Source organism: Culicoides brevitarsis, chromosome 2 (assembly GCF_036172545.1).
Source record: "Culicoides brevitarsis isolate CSIRO-B50_1 chromosome 2, AGI_CSIRO_Cbre_v1, whole genome shotgun sequence".
Lineage (NCBI taxonomy): Eukaryota > Metazoa > Arthropoda > Insecta > Diptera > Ceratopogonidae > Culicoides > Culicoides brevitarsis.
This window is the reverse complement of record NC_087086.1, coordinates 23490317-23515653: the sequence shown is the minus strand read 5'-3', so window position 1 is coordinate 23515653 and position 25337 is coordinate 23490317. Positions and strand designations below refer to the sequence as shown.

At 31.3% G+C, this 25337-nt stretch overlaps 1 protein-coding gene across 2 annotated transcripts in view; it reads left to right on the top strand.

Moving 5' to 3' along the window:
* LOC134831828 (sodium-dependent nutrient amino acid transporter 1) overlaps positions 1-23483 on the top strand; it is a 29641-nt gene extending 6158 nt beyond the window's left edge. For both annotated transcript variants that reach the window (XM_063845653.1, XM_063845652.1), the window contains exons 3-9: positions 6038-6659; positions 10322-10843; positions 20628-20859; positions 20914-21100; positions 21158-21250; positions 21307-21573; positions 21634-23483. In XM_063845653.1, coding sequence (XP_063701723.1) covers positions 6615-6659; positions 10322-10843; positions 20628-20859; positions 20914-21100; positions 21158-21250; positions 21307-21573; positions 21634-23146 — 2859 coding nt within the window. In that variant the 5' untranslated portion in view covers positions 6038-6614 and the 3' untranslated portion in view covers positions 23147-23483. The remainder of the gene's footprint in view (positions 1-6037; positions 6660-10321; positions 10844-20627; positions 20860-20913; positions 21101-21157; positions 21251-21306; positions 21574-21633) is intronic.
* The last annotated feature ends 1854 nt before the right edge of the window (positions 23484-25337 follow it).

Here is a 25337-nt window from a genome sequence, read left to right as displayed (position 1 = left end):
TCTGTATGTAAGAATAGCTGGAATACGAAATGAAGCAATCAATATAAATTTATTTAATTTAGATTTACGTCTGCGTGCTCTTTAATTTATTTACTTTCTTTGATCTGCCAAGCTCGTGTGAGACAAATTTCAATTTTATTCTTTGTCAATATTGTATCATTGTGTTTGTTTATATTGTCAATTGTCTTGATTGAAAATTTAATTACATAACGAAAGACGAAGACATTACAAATTCTACTCATTCTTGGCTCACAGACACTTTATTGTGTGTCAAGTACAAAACAATGACAAGACCAAAACTGAACGTTGTGTTACATTTCATTTCCGAATGAAAAAAGCGGAAATAACGCAGCTAACCGGCTTCTTAACACAATTATAAGTCAATCGTGATTTGCATTTTTGTAATCTAGCTTCTTAATACTGCACTAAACGCTTTGCTTTAAAATTTTAATTAAAGCTATTTTTTCTGAAAATTACATTTGATTATTTGTATTTTCCAAACATTTTTTAAAAAATGTTGTGAAAACTATTTTAAAACAGTCGAAATTGCATAAAAGATTTGATTAAAAAAGACATAAGAAACGAAATGTAAAATATTATAGACCAATATATTGCTGATTAAAGCCATTTATCAGTTTCGTGTAAGTCGAAAATACCTTATGATATCATCATTTCGCGGAGATACAACTTTCTTTGAAAATCCACTTGTGGCATAAAATTCCTACAATCAAATTTGCATATATTTGAAAAGCCCCATGTCAAAGGCTATAAAACGAAAACTGTGTATAATAAAATAATTTATATGTTTACGAGTCCAGACTTGAATAAGCTCCAATCCTTTGTTTGAAGAAATGTTTTGAAGATACCAGATATCAGCTTACGTGAACCATTCACACTTGTTTATACTTCGCACCTTGTCTCGAACGTTGCTAATAAAAATCCGGCTTTAGTGTCAGAACAACAAGAAAATGACGGCAATTTATTGCGTCATCATCACAAATTGCTTGTTCGATTTCTTGGCACCTTTGAACTGATATAGCTTTGTGTCATTTTTCTTATTAGTTTTTTTTTGTTTGTTATTTGTTTGTAAAGCAATTTATTTGGATTTTTATCTCCAGCAAATCTCAATAGGATGAGGTCATGCAGGATACTTTTTTCTGCGGCATTCCAATATCATGCAGTAAATATATTTTTATCAAACTAAGAATCATCTTTCCTGCAGCAAAATATCACGTTATAGAGACTCACTAAAATGAAGTGAAGTCATCCATAGAGTAATAAAAATGACTTTCATCAACTTAATCAGCTTAAAAGTTCTAAGCTCACTGTGTGTCAAAGAATTTATAATAAAATATCGAATATAAAAATTAATTGACGTAAAATGAAGAGAAAAAATTACGACTTTTGAATCTAAGACTAAAAAAATATATATATTATAAATAATATCGAAATAATTTGTTCGTATTGTGTGAATGAATTTTCTGCCACACACGATTTGACTTGCTAATTCTGCTATTTGAATGAATGAAAATTTTACGTAGCTAATTTGAACAAAAAAAAAAATGACTGGTCTGCACCACCGTCATGTTTTGATACAGTCAGCAACATTGAGTAACAATAAAAAATCACCAGAGTAGATGTTAGTAATACAAGGCACATCGTATATCATCAATCGTTCTAATGATGATAATAGATGAAATACAAGTATTTTCCGTGATTGTATCTATTTGATGATGTGCTGCCTTAGTAAATAATAAATTATGAATGATGCTAGTCGAATTGCTTTAACACGACCTTGCTGATAAAAATAAAAGTTGTTGTGAGATTATCAGTTTACTCTTTCACAGAACACCTTTTTTTTTCTTTGAAAGGTAAAATTCTCCCACATAATGCACGTGCCGTTACACTTATTTGCTAATTTAACTCCCACACTTTCTTACGCGCGAACGTCTTTCTCTCCATTTACAAGCGAAATCCCAAATTAAAAGTGAAATGAAATTGTCGGTGCCTAATCAAAGCAGCCGCTCACATTCATGACCTACCTTTTTACTGTAATATCTGAAAATATTTATAAGCAAAATATATTTACGAACAATGAGGAATTAATATGATTTTTTCGCTGGTGCGTGTTGTTTTTTTTTTGTTGCGTTTGAATCGCGCTTTAAAGTGTATTATACAGAAGAATTCATTTAAAATTACAGTTCTTTTTTTGTATTGCTAAACACGCTTTTGTTTGTTTGCTTCAAGATTAAATTCAATTAAGCATGATGTTAGCGGATTGTTTTTGAATCGAAGGATGCGGCAATTGTGTGGATGGACAGCAGTATTTGCTTGCCAGCGGGAATTCAAGGTCGTTTGATTAGCGTTTTTTTATTGGTTAAAGATGATTGAATTACTTGTTTTCCCTTGGTAGTTATTTGACCTTTTCATACACAATTTCCTACTACAACATATTGAAATAGGAAGCTAAAATTCTGCGAAAAATTCGTCGCGAAGAACAGTTTTTACAACGGTGGATGCATCTGCTACCTCACATTAAAAGTGCATCAGCATAAATAAATGCGAAACAAAACAAGAAGTTTGTTGTCATAAAGTACGACACTTCACCCTTTTTGCTTCTTTACATACATTTTCGAAAGAATCGTCGTGCACCGAGAAAAGATTAGCACAACGATAAACTTTTTTTGCTGAGTCGGAGCCTAGACGACAATTAAAAAGATTAGTGTAGCGCGACGTAAGAACATTATGGAAAATTTCTTGTCATGCTGTTGTGAACAGAAACAACTTACATGCATTAAAAATGCACCTGGTAATCCCTTTAAAAAGGTATTCTTTTACTTTTGAGCCAGGTATTTAAAAAGAAAAGAAGAACGCAGTCTACCTTGACCTCTTTATTAGCATAAAATTCTATATTATTGGTCGTTAAAGTTTGTGGATAAAATAAAGGAAGAAATTAGCGCCCACAAAAAAAAAAGAATATAGGCCACTCCAAATTTGTTTCGCGTTTTTTTTAAACAATTTTTTTTTTGTAATAGGAGATGCCAGAAAATACCTAAGTTTTGAAATACTTCTCGATGTAATTTTTATTTAATTTATATGTATTTTTTTTTTGTCTTTGATATTTGATAATTAAAACCAAATTCGGAAATTTTTGAAGAAAAATCTTAAAAATAAATGTAAAAAAAATTATAAAATTATAAAAAAAAAATCATGAAATTTTTAACTTTTTTGTCCCATTGGATTTTCAACTTTTATAAAGGGACACAAACTTCGATTTAAATTTGAAGCGGCCTTAAAGCAAATTAATTCATTCATAATTCCTTCAACATATGCTACGGGTGCATGTTAAAATGTTGCTGGAAGATGTTTTGAAATACACTCTTTATTGATTCTTCAATTTATTTTTTTTTTTAATTTAATTTAGTTACATCAATTTTTTGCGTTTATTGCATATTATATTACATGTAACTGACATGCAATACGGCTTGGAAAAAATATTTTTTGTTGTAATAACAACAACAACACCATCGCGTCGTCAACTATTAAATTCTCATAATTCAATCACAGCCAAATTCACATGACTATCATTCAAAGTAATTCTATGCCTGTTTCGTTTTTTTTATACAAAGATAGCGAATGCTTTAATTATATTTTTCAACATGCATTATTGCACTGCAGTGTGATTGCAGTTGTGCTGTAAGCTAACAAAAACATTTACAAAATATACACGGTAAAATACACGAAAAAATTATTTTAAAGCACTTTTGTTTTATTTTATTGCACAACAAACACAAATAAAGCTTTTTTTGTATGCAAGTTATGTGACTAAGAACATTTGTCACAAAATTTATTTTGATTCCAAATTTTAATGATTGAATTAATGAAGATGTTTGTCAATTTTTTTTATTTGAAAAGTTTCGACACGAGCCTCCCACTAATTTATTTTTGATGATTTCCGCACGATTGAGCTGACAATTAATGGTGTGTGTCTCAAACACTTTGCAGCAACACTATTCCACGGAACTCTACCACGGGTTAACCAAATAAATGCACGACGTGCGAAAATAGGAAAAAAACGGAAAACAACATAAAAGAATCATTTTCTTTTATTTAACGTTCTAAAAACGTTTTTCTTCCTATTGTTGTGGTGCTTGTTTGTCTTGTTCCAATCCATTTAGAAATGTACTCGAGTTCATTTACGTTCAAAAATATTATAGAAAACACTCACACGTTGAATGGTGAAATAAAACGGAAATTATGCCTCATCTGTGCCAATGCCTCGGCGAAGTGGTGTGTGTGTGAGTGACATGTTTTTCAGCAAGGAGGCAAAAATACGAAGGAGGAACAAATATTATGAGGTTAGACAAATATTGAACATTATAATAAATAAATATGTGAGGAAAATATCACAGCACGGTGCAGCTAAACGGGTGGCAAACCAAATATTTGAATTGAATGTGGTTTATTTGTGGCGCACATAAAAAGGCACACGCAAATACTCTTTTTCATCTGAATTTTCCACTGACCTTGTCATTTTTATTTTATCGAAAGATATCACATATTTCTGCATGAATATGAATCAAAAGTAATACGTCATAGAGCGACTTTTTTGGCTTGAGTTCTAACGATAATAATAGTAAGGCTTCTGTTTTTTCGTCTCGTATATTTTAATAATATTTATATTCTTCTAGTTTCTTTCACCATTAACTTTCGGTGACGTGCCAATCAAGTATTTTTGCGATTTTCTTCGTGGCAAGCAAAAAATAAATATTTTCGCGACATTCATATTTATGTATCTTTTCTAATTCAAGGCAGATTTCAAGGTTCGTTAATGATACTTCTGCTCTACAAATGTTAAACGCGTGCTTAGTCAAAAAATAAAGTGCTAAAGTTGTTTTTTTTTCCCTAGTGTAATTAGGTTGTTCCAAATGAAACTGAAAAGAATGGTCCGATAATTTGAAAAAAAAAGTTTTAAAGTATAGGATTTTAACAATAATGACAAAAAGGAGGATTTATAAAAAAAATCTTATGAGAATTACTGTCTAAAAGTAAATTGATTTCAATGGTTTAAGCTTTTTACAATAAAAAATTTGGAATTTACTAAATTCAATATTTTTTTTAACCGTTACATAAAAAAAATACTTCTGAAAATTATGAAAATTGTAAAAAAAAATAATAATATTGGTCATAATTTTTTTCCTCTGATTGTTTTTAAAACTCCTGAACTGAAACTCCGATTTTATTTTTGAGTTTCTTTAATTTCATATTTAAAATGTAAGAATTTGGATATCGATATCAAATATTTTAAAGACTTAAACAATCGTTAGAATTATTTATGGAAACTGAATACGGACGTCAAAGCTATCGAAACGTGAAATTAGTAAATTAAACGCTTTTTTCTGTGTTATTGTAGTAACAAAATTTTAGTAGGTTTTGTATTATGTATTTTCAATGTATTTTACTTATCAACAATTTTTTCTCAAAATTTTAAATTTTTTTTATTAATTTTGCTGATCATGTGATTCATAACTAACTGCAGCACAATTAAAAAATAATTCAATTATTACATTGCGAAACAATGATCTTGTTGATACATTTTAAATGCAGATTTTGCTACTGCCTGATGTTTAGATAACAAAAATGCGGTAAACAAAACGTATGAGTAACGAACTTGTTGACTCGTAATTACTAAACGTGTTCACAATGAACGAGAGTGATGAGTCGGGGATTGAGGAAGATTTGTTTATCTTTTACAAGAAATGTAAATTATGTGAGTCTAGTTGAGTTTTTTCGTCATTGTTTGGAAATGAATGACGAAATTTATTAAAATATCATTAAAAGCTTCGCTTCAGCACTCATGAGAAAGGTCGTTTGCAATTTCATTTTATGTAATCCGGATATTTTCAATCATCTCTTGACACATTCTGCACACAGCTGAAAATCACTTCAAACACGTTTCATTAAACAAGTTATCAAAGGAAAGTGAAAATGATACAGTTGTTATAATAATTTTATTTTTATTTTAATTTTCTTACAGAAACTGCAACAACAACATAATAACAACCTCAACGGCAGCACCACGAGCGATCAACGAACGACTCTATCATTATTCAAATGAATAGACGGAAAAATTGAATAAAAAAAAATACGAGAAATCAACTGAGAATGACTCGATAAATTATAATACATATGTATGTCTCTTTTTGAACCAAATTACCTCTTTAAAAGACAAAACACACAACGACGACGAGAAAAACAAGATTGAACGAGGAAGCCTATAATTATCTTTATGTTACATATTCGCATTTTTCTCGGCGCAGCGAAAGAAAGTGATTAGTTGAAGTTTGTTTTCTTTTTCTCCAAAGACATGCGACTTCATTTTATGGTGGTGTAATCATCAAATTGAGTAACAACTACTCTCAGTACCACAATTTATGAAGTGGAATTTAATTATTCAGTGTCGCATTTTTTTTTCATCTTTCTGAGAGCAGTAAAGAAAGAAAAAACTGTCATAACTTTTGATATTATGTGACAGACGTATTAATTGGAGGAATATTTATTGAAGTACAAGTGTATAATAATGAAAAAGTGAACTGTTTTCCTATCTAAAAAAAATGAAGTGGAAAAAGAAAGGTCAGGCACCAGGCCCAAAACAATCGGTGAGTATGGGAAATCCCATTTTTTTAAAAATTAATTAAATCGACGAAAAACTTACCACAAAACCACGACATCGTCGCAGCAGGTCAGTCACAATGTCAATTTTTTGATAGTTTGACCTAGCGAAGGTCGTGTCATGCCAGTTAAAACACTGAAAACCGGTCAATCAACAATTATTTATCAGTTCTCAACAATGTCATTCTACCTATTTAAAGCACCTGAAATTTTGCGGTTTATTTTTTTTTTATTTATTTACCGCACAATCAGTCGTTTAATTCATATAATGTTCTGCTGTGTTGCTTTCCTCATTCAACTGAGTGACGTTAATCACTTTTGTTGTTCGTCAGTTTATTTTCGAACGATAGTGGTTATCATTTGATAAAAAATATTTATTATTATTTTAAAATCTGATAAATTAACTGCAGTTTTTAATTTATGGCAATCACCTAATTATTTTTTGATTATTTTAATTTTTTCGAACAAAGTTTGGAAGCGAATATGCTAATATTATATAAAATGAGAAAAATTAATGATTTTTTGAAATCATACAAAAAACCATCTGAACTTGAACAAATAAAAAATATTCTTTTTTCTTTAATGTGCGGTAAAAACAATCGCGAACAAATCTTGTTAACAAGTTTCCACCATTTAGTGATAAAAATTATTATTTTGTATCTACCGTTTCATGAAGAGACAAGAACACCAGAAAAGCATTAACACACGTAACACACTAATTTTTCCTATTAAAGCGTAGCTACAACAACGACGACAACAATTCTATCTTTTACACTTTTTCACTTGTTGCTCGCACAATTGAAGCCGAAGAGGCAGAAAATGTAATTTATTTTATCCAATCCAGGGGATTACTTTGAATTTATTTTATTTTATGTATTTATTATGGTTATTATTATGACTCGAGCAAAGTTCATCAGTTGGAATCCATTTGTGAATCCAAGTCAGTGAAAAAGTTTTTTTTTATCAAATTTTTCCTATCTGTCTGTCTGTCACGTTTAATTTTGGCTTAACTCTGAAACGTAAAAGCCACTGGGAGTTCTCAATTAGGAAACTTGTGCCACTGTTTTGATTTAAACTGATCTGACGTGCTGGTGGAAATTTCTTCCGTGCACTTCTTTTCTGTGTGAAGGACACTCCAGACAGAATTTACGACCTCAATATTAAGGTAAAAAGTTTCTGATTACATTTTGACCGCACAAGCTATCTGACACCCGAGTACATTCATAAATGCACATCAACGTTAGACACGTACAAAATAGGATTCCTTAGGTATTCGATTCTCCGCATATCAGGTGAACATTGTTTTAGGTGAGAAGCTGTATTCTAGATATTTCGTTATGAGTCTACTTAGAAATGTAAGGATGAGACTTGATATCCCAGATAAAGTCTTGTCATGTTAAATTCATATTTCGTCAAAGTTTTTTAATCCAAAAACTGTACGTGTCAGACACCCTTTTCTGTTGAACTTTGTCTAATTTTTTCACCCTTGACGTTTATTTTGAAAATGCACGACCCACAACTTGAACTTTTTTTGCCAGTTCCTAAAATATTTAGTTTGAAATTGGTATTATTATCCTTAACTATTCCGTTGGGCATTTATCGTATAGTTGATGTTGCCTTGTATAAATTTAAAATAGTTTTGCCTTCGTTAAACGAGAACAGACGTAGCTTATCAACACATTTGCATGCAACTTTTTATCGTCTTCCATGTTCTTTTTAAAGAAATTGCATGCAAATTTTGTCTGTTCTGTCGTTCTTTCGTGATTTTTTTTTCAAATTCAACCAGAATCCGTAAATAACAACCTGGCAAGTCTAGTCACCAATGTAGTAGTTTTTTTGTTTCAAAGTTAAAAGGAGGAAAAGTTATTTATTGTTTGAGTTATATGCCAAGTTTTTAAAATGTATATCAGTTATTATAATTAAAGGTAGAATATGATAAATGGCACAACTAAGTTTTTGACCAAATAAAGTTAAAAAAAGAACAAAAAAATTTTAAAATTTTTGAAAAATATTTCTAGTTCAAAAATAATTTACAAAATCAATATAAAAATACTTAATAAAATTAAGATCGACTTTTCTTAATTTTTCAAAAACTACAATTGTGCGATTGATTTATCTTGCCCTTCGATTGTAGAAAGACTTATTTGTGCGGTTTTTCAAAAGAAAAAGATAATTTGTAAGGATAAAGTATTTTATTTTTCTTAAAAAATGTTTTTAAAAATTTTAGAAAATTCTAATCAAAATTCAAAAAATCCAGTAACATGCGGAAAAACGACAGCAAAGTTTTCGGTGATAAAAAAAACTTAATTTCCCACGCAATTTTCATTAGGCAAATTGTTTGTTTTTAATCATCATAATAGCTTATTTGCGTAAAAGCACCAATGTCCAAGAAACAAATAAACTTTCTAAATAGTCTCAGTGTCCACAAAGAAGTAGGTGCCAACAAAAATAGACCAAAGTATCACGCTAAAAGTATTCCTCTTACGAATGCCAGACAGAAAAACTCCGACCGCAATATCGCGTGTCTTGAGACATTGACAGACTTTTTGCTTGAGCAGCACGAAAAACCACGAACGCAAATGGGGTGGAAACGAAAATTATATTCATTTACATCAAAATATGCCATTTTACAAGACGATGTTTTTTATATTTGTCCAAAAGTGCCTAAGGTAAGGGTGAGGGTCGTGCTAGGAGAAAAGTTTAATGAATTCATAAAAAATAAATAAAATATTTTTATGTCAATAAATGACAAATAAAATAATAAAAGTAGTCATAAACATGATGATTACAACTTACTTCATTGACATCGAAAATAGCTGAACAGTAAACAAAGTCAATCAACGACAATCGATAAAAAATGTGTGTCAACATACTCTTATCACTTCATGGCGTTGATATTTTCGTCAAATTTTTATCCGAATATCTTATCATTTAATTTTCACTCAGATTTGTGCAATTTTTTTTCCTGATGAGCTGATAAGAAGTCATTAAAATCGCTTAATCGAGTCAATGACGGAAAAAATGATCGAAATTAGCAGATAAGGTCAATGATTTGTTCGTATGTACTTGTGTCTGATGGATTGCGAATATTTTTTTATCTGCAAACTTTGAATGATTACCGTTTTTTAACGTTTTCTTTCCTTGCTAGAAGCATTTTTCACTTCCTTTTCAAACTTCCTTATAAATATAAATAAAATCGTATGAAACGTCGTCAACTTTCCAAGTGTATGTGTGTTGTCGTTAGCAACCAGAATATGTCGCGAAGCACATTTAGGGCGCATGATGAAATTAAGGCTTGATCGCATTTTTTCGATTTAAGAAAAATAATTCAAGAGTTCAACGATGAAAATATGACGAAAAGAAAAAAAAAGTTTTTCTTTTTTTTTGTACTTTCAATAATGCGATTTTCCTGTGAGCATTGCCGCATATATTCTTTTTGACGTGACTTTTGAAAAGACTTGTATTAATATCCTGTTTTTGGCACGATAACGGTGCGCATTCGATGACATAGTTTTCTTCCCGTTTTATATGCTATCTCGTGTTAGTTAGGGACAAGTGTTTGGCAATCATAAGATTTTATGTCAATAAAAGATATATTTAGATATTTTTCAGGAATTTCACTAAAATCGTTTTTTTTTCTCATTTACAGATAACCAGTACAACATCAATGTCCTTTCTCACGGATGAGAATTTGACGTTTCATCGATTTTCTGACGGAACAATTTCCTTCGATTCGATGCGGAAGAAATCATCAATGGGTATTCCGCCGCTGGAGGTGACCTCATACGTAGACAATGTCGTACCCTCGTCCGAGAAGAAACCACGATTAATTTTACGCGAATACAGTGATGCCAGCAACTACGCATCGCTCGTGCGAAATCATCCAAATAACGATCCAAAGGCACTAACGACCCCCCTCAATGGCGGACCCGTTTGGACAACACAAACCTCAGAGTCGCTGAACAGTTGTTACACAAATGCCGCCGCATTGACACTCACAGACGAATCTCTCTCGAACGACTTTACCTACATGTCGGGCAACAATGCGACGGTAAATAGTTCAACGGGCATGCTTGGCAACGGGTCATCGACCATGAAGTTGGTCAATACGACAAGCATGGAATATGGCGGTAACGGTGGCACTGGCGAGCAAGACAAGGATACTAAACAGGTGAATAATTTTTTTACAGACTGCCTTTGCTTATGAGGGCGCAAAAGTGAAATTCTTTAAATTTTAATGAACCGTCGCACGATTTATTTGCCATCATCTCTTCTAATTGCAAACTTTTACTTGCATGACGACTTCCAATGAATGAAATGAGCAGTTTTGTAGAAATTTCATCAAATATTTATGTAATGAAAAAAAAGACAAAAATTGTTTGATCAATATTGAAGCTCCTGCAAAAAAAGTGGGCATAGCAACGTCTGTCCATGAATTCGTTACATATGTCGTTGCGAAATTGTCGGAATTAGGGTTGTGATCACGTGTGAATGGTAGAATTGATTGCCCTTGGTTACTAGATTTTTTTAGGTACATAACACTTTCGTAATAGATTTTCTTCCTCGAACGTAGTAAATATTTTTTTTCATGGTTTCGCTCTATTACAAATTAATTTTTTTTCTTTCTGTAATAAATAACAGAGCCATACTATAAACACAACAATTATGCTTATTCAGCATATTTTTGAGATGACAAACAATTACAATGACTAGTGCGAATTGAGTTTTCAATTCAGCATAAGTGGAATTGTATTTTAACTTTAATCCTATATGTGAATAAAATCATTGTCATTGTTTTTAAATCATCATTTTTTTATTTTACCTAAAGGCATTAAGCCAAAAAGGAAGTGAAGTCTAAAGGAAGGAAGAGTGTTTTCCACAAATAATACGTCTATATATCTCTAATGGAGTGCTTTTATTCACGTGAATCTTCTATTAAATAACGCGGCTCTTAACGAAATTTTACATTGTTTTTTGTACATAATTGTACATAAGTTTTGAAATACTAGTTAAAAATTTTTATTACCACAATTCCCGCTAAAATACTTTTTAAATCACTTTTTTTTAATTTTAATTTTAATTTGTGTTATTTGACAATTTTTTAATTCGTTTACCTCAAGTAACAATCAGCTAATCATACACAGTTTTATATTCTTCTTTGTTTCACTTTTATGAAATTTTTAAAAGAAACTAAGAATGGAAATTAATTTCATTTCCTATGGAAAAAAAAACAAACGTCATAACACAACATTGTTTGAGTAATTGAAATGCAAGTCCATGATGATATTCTGGGTCACAAAATACATATTCGGTTATTGCATCTTTTATTCTATGAAGAACAACCGCATTTTAAAACAAAGAGAAAATTTGTATTCAAGTCATTTTTTGTAGTGGAAACATTTGAATGCAACGAAAAAGAACTTTATCAAAATTAATGACAAACACAATTAATTGTAAGCTAAAACGTGACTAGACGATAGACGATACATTTTGTGACATGTCATGTGATTTTTAAAATAAATTTTTCACCTGTGTGAGTTAAAGACATTGACATTCAAATTACCACAACTACAGCTCGACTTCAAACGTATTTAAATAAGCGATTTTATTTCCTGCCATCAATATTGATAAAATGTAAAAATGAAGTATTTTGTTAGCTCAGCGGTAGTCAACAAACGAATTATAAGTACCAATCATAATAATAGCGCTAATGATAATCACCTTTTTTCGATAGCAGAAACCGAAAAAAATGACCTCAGGTGTATATTTTTTACATCTGTAGTTTTCATGTGCTTTTGGATGAGTAAAGTAGATAAATTGATGTTTTGACTGGCAGTGATGATTTAAAAACAGAAGCAAAAAAATAATTACAAGAAAACTCTATGATTATATTTAGAGTAATTTGATGTAACTGATCGTTTTGATGGTCAGTCACGAGACTTAGACTGAAGTCACCAAGTTCCGGCAATGTGCTGCTGTAAAAATATCTTATACAAAAGTGTTACAAACTTATTAACATCAACTTTTGTGTAAATAAAAATTTTAATAATCAGACAACGATTTCAGGTTTTGCAAATAAATGTTGTTTGTATGTCTGAATCATGTCTATAAATATTAAAAATTTACCTTAGATATTTTAATTTTTAAGATTCAGCACTAAAGACAGCATTTTTCTATCACTGGACTGATCCAAAAAATTTTTACTTTTTGACTTTGAAGAAGTTAAGTGGAGTATTTTTCAAATCCGTGAATTCGTTTTTTTTTTCGATGTTGCGAATTCGAAGAAAAAAGGGAGAATTATTATTGATCATCACAAGAAATTGTCCATTTGTACCATGCATATTTCCAAGAAGAACTAAAGAAAACCTTTTTGTTTTTACAATCATTGTCATCCAGTCAATGACGACACCTTAGAAATCGCAAGACCTCATTCATATTTATCACTTTCATTCGTCTCAGTTAAGCCAACATGACTTAAAAGCGACATCTCTGATGCAATAGCGGCAAAAAAAATTGAATTACTATTTCGTTGAATATTATTAAAAATAAAATCATTCAAAATTAAGATTTAAATAAAGTTTCGCGTTAAATTTTAGCAAATTTGTATATTTTCACACATTATTCGTGATCTACTCTACTTTTTATTTTCAAATTTATGAAAAATACTTTACAAAATTATTATTTTTGACTATTAGTTTGTAAAAAATGCAGCAGAATTTAATATAATCTTGAAAATTTTTACTGTTTTTGGCCTCTTCTTATTTATATCCCTGGTTTATATCATTTTTTAATTGTAAAAATCTTTAGTCCACAGTTTCTTTTCTTTTATTAGGTACTCTTTACCTATGTACATAATGAATACTTTCATGTGTCAAATTGTGTATTTCAAAACAAATAAATTTTCGATCAATTAATCGATTTAATAACCATCGTGTGTATTGTTTAATTTATCATAAATTTCTATTTGAGCCAATTTAAATTTTGGCAACATCATAAGATTGTTTATTCACGCTCAATGTTTACATTCATTTTTCATAAACAGTCTTCAGAGAGTTTCGATTACAAAAAAAAGCCAATTGATTGCATACTCATAATTTATCGCCGCCCGATATTGGTCATGGTTGTGTCGCGTTTAATTGTAACAATTTCATTAATAAACAATGTAATTTATTGTGTTAGCGACTCATGTCGAGTTGATGGTCATTATCGGAGAGTGTCGCATGGAAGCATCGAATTCAATCATTATCATGTTACGTAAGAAAATTACACCATATCCACATAATGAGGCTTGACCAAAAGTAAAAGCAGCATTACGAGGGCTCAAACACCTTTAAAGACACCTTCAAATTTTACACAAAATTCCATGTAAAAACTTGGATGCATATTGTCTAATTAGAACCTTACTGCCGTGATCAATCTCATTAAAAATTCATGAGAGCATTTCCCCCTTTTTGAAAACAACAACAACGGCATTTGCCGAGCAAATCCATTTTTAGACAGTATTCTCGACTTTGACTCATACTGTTGTTTTGTTAGAATCATAAGAGTGGAATCAGCAAGCGTGATATGCAATAAAGTTCTAATGTTACACACACACATACCACGTTTCCGTCTGAGAGAATTGATATGATTAAAGTTGAAGTGTAATTAATTTCAAAAGTTAATTTCCAAAGAAAGCTCAGAATTGCGTAACGTTGATGTTAACACCAAATACAGATGTTTTGTACCTTCTTGCCCACTCACTTCCTCACAATTTTTGAATATTAGACGCAAGAAATACGATAATTCTAAAGGTTTTCATCAAGTGCGCCTACGATATTTCTTCTTCGTTTTATCTCGCATGATAATAGCGTGTCGTGCATGTTGCTTTATTTTGAAAAATGTTAAACCTGAAATAAGTTTTTTTTTGTACGAAAATAGAATAAATCTGAAATCGGATTAAATGAAATTCTTTTTGTTATTTCATTTTATTTCTTTTTTGTCTCTTGGAACGATGACATGCCTCACGTGTAAAGTGCAGTATGACGAATAAATTTACATAAAATGTATAAAGTTATCGTGGAGAGAACGACTAACGATGGTACCGCATTTCGATTTCATTAACTATAGTTTTTCGTTTAAACCACGTGACCGGAGAGATTTTCAAACCACGTGACTTTAAAATTTATTTACAAAACCACGTGATCACCATCGTCAATTTCATGGTAGAACCGAATTTTTTCTTTCTTCGAAATGCGGAAAAATGTACCTAGTATGCAGTAATAAAAGAGTAACATATGAAACACACACGTGATATTTATGTGAAATGATAATATGAATGTTTTATTAAAAACGCAAAATGCGTGGATGGGTTTTACTTGCGTTCGTTCTTGAATGTCAACTATATAGAGAACGGTGGCATTCGAAAATATATTTTTTTATTCAATTTAAAATATGTAGTATCGTTGTTTTGGGATTAAAGATAATAGAACACGTTAAATTATTATCAATAAATCACTGAAACTTACGACTAATTCGTTAAGTTCTAATTTCATAAATTACAATTTAACGACAAACAACAATTCTTTCGTTAATTGGTTTAGAAATAACGATCCGGAAATATTGAAACGAATATAAATATCCATAAGGGATTCTCTCCCACTGACTTGAATTCAATTTGATGATTCCAAAAATAAAACAAAATTCGATTTTCAATTTCTTTGTCAAATAAACAAACAAAAAGTAACCTGTAGTCTTATGATAACCATGGACAAAAGTACGGAAGTGCATAAAAGTTTTTTTAAGTGAATAACAAACAAAGGACATTCCCACCTGCTAGCATTGGTTTGAAATGAGTAAAGCGAACAAATAAATCTGACTCTTTCATGAAATTATGTTTTGTACGTGAGTCTCTCTTTTCTCTAATATATGAAAATGAACAATTTTTTAAACAAAAAATAAGCAAACAATTTCAAAAACTAAAAACTCAAGAGAAAAAATTCCCTAAAGAGTTATAAAAAAAAATTAGTTTGTTAAATTCTAGTCGATATTGCTTATAGTTATAAATATTTCAACATTTCATACGATATTTTAAAAGTATATTTTGAAAAGTGATAAGATATTTTAGTAAAACTCTTCCGTATCTGTATCATTTTGGTTTCTTTTATAATTTTTATTTATTATCTCAAAATGTGATGAAAGTGATAATCATGGAGAAAAGTGCAACCTTACATGACGATAAATAAAATATTAAATTACATAAGAGATATTTTGCATAAACTTCTTTTCTAAAAGATTTTTTCTTGTGGAAAAATAATGTTCAGTTTCAACTTTTAATTAATTTTTTAAACTATAAAAACTTACAGACATTAACCTTTTCAATAACTTTGAGAAATTTGATAAATCGCGGAAAGGAGATTTACAAAAGAGACAAGTATAAGTTTCGTCTATGTAATTTCTTTTGTCTAATTTAAACAATATGTGACAAAACCGAATCGAGCTAAATAAAGGTGCAAATTAGTCAGAGTAAACATGTGAAAGAAAGTAAGTATACAAACAAACATTATCACATCGCGATTACGCATTTGTCTGTCATCATCATCATCGTTAGTTAAAACTCGCAAAAAATTTTTTGTTACAATTGTAGGGTGAAAGATATCAATTATTACTAAGTACTGTGTGTTCGCATTTCAATTGTTCACTCAAGTGATTGCCTCCAATATTTATTGCTACAAGTTAATTGTTTTTTTTTTCTTTAAAATAATGTACCTATATTACCAAATACTAAATAACTGTCTAATGCATTTTTAGTGCTACAACAGTGTGCAATGGACGTCAACTAGTTAATAATCTGTGTAATTGAACACTAGAGACTCAAATAATTTATTTGTTTAGCAATATACTTTGGCATATTATACTTTTTTTGGGTCTATTGATACCCCACTGTCTAATTCAAAATTATAATGTTCAAAACTTAAAGTAGTTTTTATTGCATTTCAAAAAATTTCATTTTATAAAACCACGTGGTTAACGAAATCGAAATGTGGTACCAATAAATAGTAAATTTTTCAAGCTTCAGTGTATTAATTCAATTCAAGCCCATAAATAATTACTATTTTGATTCTATCGAATAATCATAATAGAGTAGCAACATTGGATTTTGCAATAAATAATGAAGAGTAAAAAGAGTGTAACGAGTAATTGATTAATGAAAGTGCTTATAATAATCACTATTTTTTGTATTCGTTGTAAATTATGCTGAAAGCGCAAGTGAATATCTAAGCTGAAACTATCCAGCTGTTACAACCGCATCAAAAGTGATTAATTACTTGTTAAGGCTGATATTTTAGGACAAAATTAATTGTTCCTTTTTTTTCTCTTCAATCAAATTAGGAAAAAACTAAAGTAATTTATCAGTATTAAACAAACTTCTTCAATTTTTAAGATAAAAATTACATTTATTGCATTAAAACCCATTCAATAAATTAAATATCGCTTAAAGTTCAGCTGATCGTCTCTGTTGTGGGTGACATCCAAATATGGGTTAACGGTTGCCATTTCAATGAACTTGAATTATATTCTTGAAGTAAAAAGATTTTTTTTCTTGTTTTAGCATTGTAAGAGGTCAATGCTTTATCTATATTGAAAAATTCGTCACAATAAGAATTTAAATTTTAACATGTCAATGGTTTTCGGTACTATTAATTAAGAAGCACCTTATAGAAGAGCAGAATTTAGCTATTTGAGACATTTTCATTTAATTTTGAACACCCTTCAACCAAAAAAAAAATCTAACTCATAATAAGTTCTCATAAGTTTTCAGGCAAAACACTCAACACCTACCTTGCTTAGCACTCTTACATGCAACTACAAGACACCCACCGACCAACATACACAATGTATTTGTACGATTCAAACATATACCGCAACAGTTGGTTGCAACAAAATTATTTTTTCTTTTTCAGTCTTTAATCGGCATTTGCTTGGTTCGTATCGTTCACGCATTGTTGCTGTAAAAAATAAATTTAAAAATATATTACTAGATTAGACACCATGTCTCGTTCCGCTTGTTGATATTATTACGTATTCCGTACGTAGATGCGCGATATCTGATACATTTTATAATTTATTCCGTTTAAATGGAATTCCTGATTCTTGGAGCCGCATGATGTTGCTCTGCCAAGTGTGGAGCTTTATAAGCCATAAGAAAAATAAAACGATGTAAAAAAGGGAAAAGCTTCAAAGTTGCGCAAATTTAATTAAAATCTAGGTAAAATCTGTTAAAGTGTAAAAAAACAAATAGCAAGACGCAAGCCAATTGAGAAAAATCAATGAAAGTGAATAAAATATGAATTTTTATTAAATCATGAATTAGTAACAAAATGCATCTAAATGTCTGCAACATTCAATGAACATTTTTAGTATGTTAGTTTCTTTAAATTGTTTTGAGATTTGGTGCCGTAAACAAAAAAAAACTGAAGGAAAATTTTAAAGTTCAATTAAAAAAGATTAACTCACTTCCTAAGTATCTCGATACAAATTGTTACACCGAAAAATAAGCACTTGTTGCAAAAAAATTTCCTATTTCCGTGCCTGAAAGAAACACCCGTCCGTGTCGTTAAGCATTACATCAATATTTTGCATATAAATGTAAAGTACAATAATGCACTACAAAGGGAAATCACTCTGTAGGCCACAAAAAATTAAAATGTGAATTTACTGATCCGAACTTTTTTAATAATCTACATGTGAAACTTAAACCATGGCCATCGAAAGACAAACACTGTTCCAGTTTTTGATTTTATTAAAAATCATGTAGAACTTAAAAATGGCTGCAGACAGCAAAATAAACAAAATTTATATCTTAAAATCAATAAATAATTATTTTTTGTGTACAAAACTGCTTTTTGTGCAAGTTTCTTATCATTTTTTTTTCTTCAAAAATAAAATTGAACTTGAAGTTGCAAATTCGTCAAGTTAAAAAAGACAATTTTTTCATTTCACATGAAACTTTTTTTTATAAAGTTTTTTGTTTGTATAATTATATTGTTAAAAATAATAATAATAATTAAAGCCAAGACAGCAGAACTACAACAAGGTTGTTTATGAAAAAAATTAGTTGAAATTAACAAACTTTAAGTGTAATTTGAGGGCATTTTAATTTTTATAAAAATATTATGAAATTAAAGTCCGTTTTAATATGGTGTCTTCTTTACATTAAAATAAACTCAAAATAAAAAAATAAACAAAATATTGCACAAAAATATTTTTTCTTAAAAATACCATCGAGGTCTTATATTAAACTACTTTCTCCCAATAGATTATCGATGATTTACGTGAAAAATGACACTCATACGTATAATATCAAGAAACAATAAAACAAAGAGTTTACCCGCGACTACTTTTGATGAATTTGGCTAAGAATCATAAGTCATGTAAACAAAAATTGTGATCAATTGTGAAGAAACAAAAATCGTTCAAAAAAACTTTACTCAAAAAACAACGAAAATAACAAACAAAAGACTGCCTAGCAATTAAGTTATAAAAAATTCTAAATACTACTGTTATTGTAAGATGGATGCCGTTAATGCAAAATATTTATTGGATTATGTATATCACACACGAGATGACGAATTTAGATTTTACAAAAAAGTAAGTATTTTATGTCATTATTTTTGCAACAGCTCTGAGCCCAATAACAACTAGGCCAATTAATGCGAAAGGAAAAAAATAACAATTAAATCATAACAATAATTAATAACAATTTCTCGTGTCTATGAGATTACATAATGGATGTAAAAGTTAGTGATGCGTGCGTGCGAGATTGTGATAAATGACTCAATTGTCTGGATTAGTGAAGTATGGATTGGTGTGCGTGTTCAAGGGAAAAGGTGTGAAAAATAACTGTCTCATGCAGGTCTCTAGGTCAAGATTGCTATCAAGAATTTGTCTCCAGTGTAACTAGATATTGAGTAAGATCAAGTTTTTCTTTGCATATCAAATTTCTTACATTTATTTATTGTGACCTGTGGGATTTCTTCTCTGCCATTCCTGTTTCAATTCACACAAAATTACGTTATTCTAATGTGAATTGACTAGAATATACCGCTAAGCGTCTCTATCTCTCTTATTATGAAATAATTTTCGTATTATTTAATTTCTTATTGCTACAAGATATGTTGGAAACAAGACATCGATAGGAAAAACGAAACTGGTTAAAAAATGCATTTAATTTGTGTGCTGAAGATAGATTCTTAACCGATAACATTGAATGTTCTTGTTTCTCTGTTACGTAAAATACTGCGAGTTTTACCGTTTTCAAGGACAATTTTCGTTTTATAAATATTACGTAGCAAAAAAGTATGAATGTAACTGCAGTTACAGACAGGTTTCTGATCAGATGTATGTTCTAGTAGTGATATTTAGGAGAACCGTTGCCGGTTTGAAAACAGTTATTAGAATGAAGTAAAAAGAATAAGCTAAGGGCAACATTTCGATCGTTCTTTGTGCTGATTTTCTATTGAATGAGTTAATACCTTAAAATATTGCTTCCGTTATTAATTCTTCAATAATAATAATAAAACTAATTGACTCATTTTCAAAATGTCACTCACTAACCAACTTTGAAGAATAAGCCTGAACAATAATCAATAAAATCTATTCATAAAAAAGTGGCAGTATACCAGTGTTTACTAGCACACAACCCACATAAGGAACAAATTTAAATTTCTATTTCTTCAAATAAGTATTGTTTGAGAATTCCTCTTTTGTTTTGACGTTCTTAGTTTTGCTGTAATTTTCGATTAACAATTTCAAACACGTAAATTTTTTTTCAAAAATATATTTGTACGAAAATATCACTATTTTTAAAGATTTTATACTTTAATCAAAATATTATATGTGGATTTCGGACCTTTCTTTGAAGCAGACTTGAAAAAAAAGTACCTGTTCATAATATTTTTCTCTTTCTTTTTCAGACACGATGTTCAATATTCCGCGGTGTCATTTTGTGTTTGTGCTTGAACTTAACGTACGCCAACATTGTTCGGCTGCCACGTGAGCTACATCGTGATGGCTTCATATTCTTGGTTCCTTATTTGACACTCTTGTTCTTTGTTGGTCTACCAGTTGTCCTACTAGAGATGTCATTAGGACAATTTTTGGGCCAGGGATCTGCTTTTACGTGGAGAGCTTCGCCATTTTTCAAAGGTATTTAATTCTTTTGAATATTCACGAATCTTTAAAAAATATGTTATGATGTAGGTGCTGCAATCACCGGGCGTTTTGCAGCGTGGTTGGCAACTATTTTCATCTCGATGCAGTCCGTTTTAGCGCTACTTTACATTGGATGGTTGTCATTTAAAGAAATGCCATTTAAGGAGTGTGCATCGGTAATACAAGGTGACACAGGATATCAGCTACAAGGAATTAGTGGGCAAAATTGTTTGCAGTAAGTATAAAATTTGACAATTTTTTACATAATTTGCTTACCTTCTTTGTTCTTCAGCCAAACATTTTTGACACCCGTATGGAAAAATTCAATGTTTTTCGGATTTCTAGCGTTAGGATTGATATTTTTATGGATTATCACAATGTTAAGGTAATTTCCCAAGTTTTTAAATTGCGAATTATGTGACTAATTATTTTTTCTGATAGCACACACAGTTCCAAAGCTAATCGCCGAATGATCTTTTTTCTGGGCTTCTGTACCATGGTCCTTCTTGTGTTCCAGACAGGATGGGACGTCACAAGGTCAATCAATGAGCAAAAATTTCCCCAATTGTGGCCGTTCAACCATAAGTTATTGGCTGAAAGTACAATATGGTTCAATGCCCTGGTACAAGTAGTATTTTCCCTGAATATTGGTGTTGGAGCACTTCCTGTTTTGACAGGGAAATTTCTGTACAAGGGAGACGCAGTGAAGTAAGGTTAAATTTTTAAAAAGAAAATCTGTAAAAACAACAAAAAATATTTTATTTGCAGAACAAGCTTCGTTTACCTTTGCTTTAATCTACTAGTCACCGCCATATCCATCGTCTTTTACATGATGCAGTTTACAAATTCCAAGCAAGAGATGCCTCAATTAATTTATCCTGAACTCAGCACTATCACAACGATTTATGACAGAGCTCTAGATGAAAAAGATGCACTTCTATCCAGATTGATTCCGGGCTTGGCTTATCTCATGATCTTCTTGTCATCCCTTACAACTTTAGTTATTCTCATTTATACTTCGTCGCGCATGGTTCGTCGACATCCCAACTATACGATGTGCTTGGCTGCATTAGTTCTCGCCATCATTGGTCTTTTGTGTCCCGAACATGTGTTTCCATCAATTTTGGATGCCAGAATTGTCGGTTCTATCATTGTCGGTGCCATGGCATTCGATATTATGTCAATTACATGGGTTTACGGCTTCAAGAATTTGTACACGGACTTGGAGTTTTCCATTGGACGTCCAATTTTGAAAATTTGGTTGCTATTTTGGCTGATAGCTCCAGTAATCCTTATGGGATTGCTGATTTGGTGGGCGATAACTTATGTCAGCAGAGAGCCAGTCGTGGACTTCATCCCACGATGGTTACCAATTGTTATCGCGTTGGCCTTCATTGTAATCCTAGCATGCATTGAAGTTTCGAAACAAGTCGATTACAATGTTTTTAACATGATTGTTGAAGCGACTCGTCCGTCTAAGGACTGGGGTCCGGGAGATCCGCTAGTCCGTCATTCTTGGAAACAGTGGAAGAGTGTGTGCGAGGACACGGGAGAGCGAGACTTTACCTTAAGACGACGCGGAACCAAGGACTACACAAATTCCATCAAAAAAGGCCAATATACACACGCAGGAAAATATGGCACTGCAAACCGACCAAATGGCATAGGAAAAAATTCTAAAGCTAGCACACCAGGGACGACTGGTGGAAGTAATTCACCAAATTGCAGTGGATCTGTATTTGGTGATTCGGCTATTGAGGAAGACATGAGTGATAGATATCCAAATGGAAATTACAAAATGGGTAATGGCACGGATCACTATGGGTCTACACCGCGTACCTCAAACAACACATCTCGCAAGTCGAGCGCCAACAATGGCCAACGAAAACAATTCCTCGAGCCAAAAGATACACGTCTCCCGTACTCTAATCGTCGTCTCTCTGTGGAAAAGGTAGAACCATCCTACACTTCCCGCATAGAAATTACTCCGCCCGATCCGCCGATACGTGCAAGAAATCCCCTTGCGCGTTCCGAGAGTTTCCAACCGACAATTCTTCCGCCTCCTGTTCCTCCACCACCCGCTGAATTTATCTCAAGTTATGGGCCAAATTTCCAAAGAAACATTTACATTAGTAGCAGTGGCTCGACTTCCACCGCACAACAACCAAGCACTTCAGCTACTTCAATTGACAACAGTACTGGAACTATAGAAAGACTGAATTGGCGACGCCAAGGACCCACAAAGTTACGACATGACGATGAATTTTCAACGGAATTGTAAATTATTAACTAGAAAGTCATTAAGCTAATATTATTATTATTACAGCATCACACAAATAATTACCCTTTTAGAATTATGTTTTTTTTAGTTAAATATAATAAATAAATTGAATTGTGAATTAGGAAGCTCAAATTGTAAACGAATAAAAAAACACATGAAATCAAAGAAAAAGTAGATGTAACAAAAAGTAAATAAATTGAATATTGAAATGAAAAAGTGAAACTGCTCTAGGCGATAAGGATGATGATTATAATTGTTATTAGTTAATATATAAAAGTTATTGAAAGCAACGCATGTGTAAAGTTAAAAAGAAATAAATTAATGAAGTCGAAAAAAATATCCCCAAAGAAATTACTTGTTTTCACTTCTACAGTCATTAATCCAAATGTAAGCCAAAACAATAATATAAAATTTTCTCGACTTCCTTCCACTCAATTTCTCGTGACGCATTTAAAATTTTAGAAAATTTCAATTGCCTTTTTTTTTTTTTTTTTTGAAAAAGCAAGTTTCATTTGCTTAAAAGATGCCTACAAATTTTTATGCAATTTAATAAAAATTGGTTTTACTTTTATCTAGTCTGAAACTATATACAACTTTCATCTTTGTTTCAGCCTTAATCAATTTGTGCAACTAAGTAGGTAATATTTTTAACGATCTCTAATTCCATGGGGAAATCAAACTAATTTTTAACTTTCTATGAAAAAATGTTCGATCAACTCTTCTTCATAACAGAACCAAGAAAGACATCGAATGATTACGATGCAAACTCTTCATTTATTTTGTTTCATTGTAACAGTGAGCATTTATCCAATATCAACTTTCGACCATATTCTTGGAGATCTAGAACTTCACATTGCATCACGAAATGCAACAAAATCTAGTTTAACAAAAGCAGTTGTGGATTTGCTGAATCCTCTCTATAATGCGCAACTTTTTATCGAAGACGGAAACACAGTGACAATCATTTTCGAAAATTACGGTGTCGAGGAAACACAAAGAGAACAGCATGATCTGATTCACGCCATCATTAACTCGATCAGCCAGAAACTTTGGTTAAAATTTTATCTTTTGCGATCTAGTGCATTAAGTGGAAGCACAGAATTTCACAAAAGTTCGCTGAATATCTTTTTGGTAGACGGATTTGAGTCATTTTTGACTATATATGAAAAAGTTATTGAACCTAATTTTGAATTTGACGCATTTTATTTAGTGATTCTGAATTACTTGGAAGAAGATTGGTTCATAGTTGCAAAGAGAATTTTTGCCAAATCTTGGAAACGATATATGATTAACACGACTTTGATGTTTATGTCTAACACAATGGATGAGGTGAAAATTTTTACTTATTTTCCTTTCACTGATAAAAAATGCGAAACAACTGATCCGGTCCTCATTCAGAGAATTCTCAACGGAAAATGGGAAAATGATGAGACAGTATTCCCAAATAAATTGAAAAATTTTAATAAATGCCTACTAAAAGTGGCTCTTTTTGATGTGGTGCCATTCGTTTTTCTTAACGAATATAAGAAGAAAAATGGATCAAAGTCGGTTATGAACAACCTCGACGGAATAGATGCGAATCTCTTGAAAACACTTGCTAAAAAGTTTAATTTCACCATTGATCCAGTGGTGGTTGATGAATGGGGGTTCGCAATACCCTTCAATCGTAGCAATAATGGCGCGATTGAAGCAATACTTACAAAACGAGCTAACATGACCCTTGGTTTCTTCGCTATTAGTGCAAGCAGAAATTCAAAACTCAAACCTGGCTTTCCTTATCACACGTCAACGATAATTTTTGTGATTCCACCAGAAATAAAGGAAATCTCCAGACTAATCAGGCCTCTGTCGTCCACTTTGCAGGTTGTTATTTTGGTAACTTTTGGATTTGGTGCAGGAATCGTTTTCATAGCTTCAAAGACGAAATGGAGAATTTTGATCCTCGGTCGGAACAATCAACATCCATTTTGTAATATGATTCTGTCGGCACTTGGTGGAAGTCTTGCCAATGTACCGTTAAATAATTTCGCTCGTTTTTGCTTGATTTCATGGATTTTGTTGTGCTTTGTTATAAACAATTTTTATCTTGCTAAATATTTTCAACTTTTGACACAGGAAGACCAAATTTCGTTAGCAAACACTTTCACGAAAATCACTGATCGACAGTATACCGTGTATATTCGTCCAATTT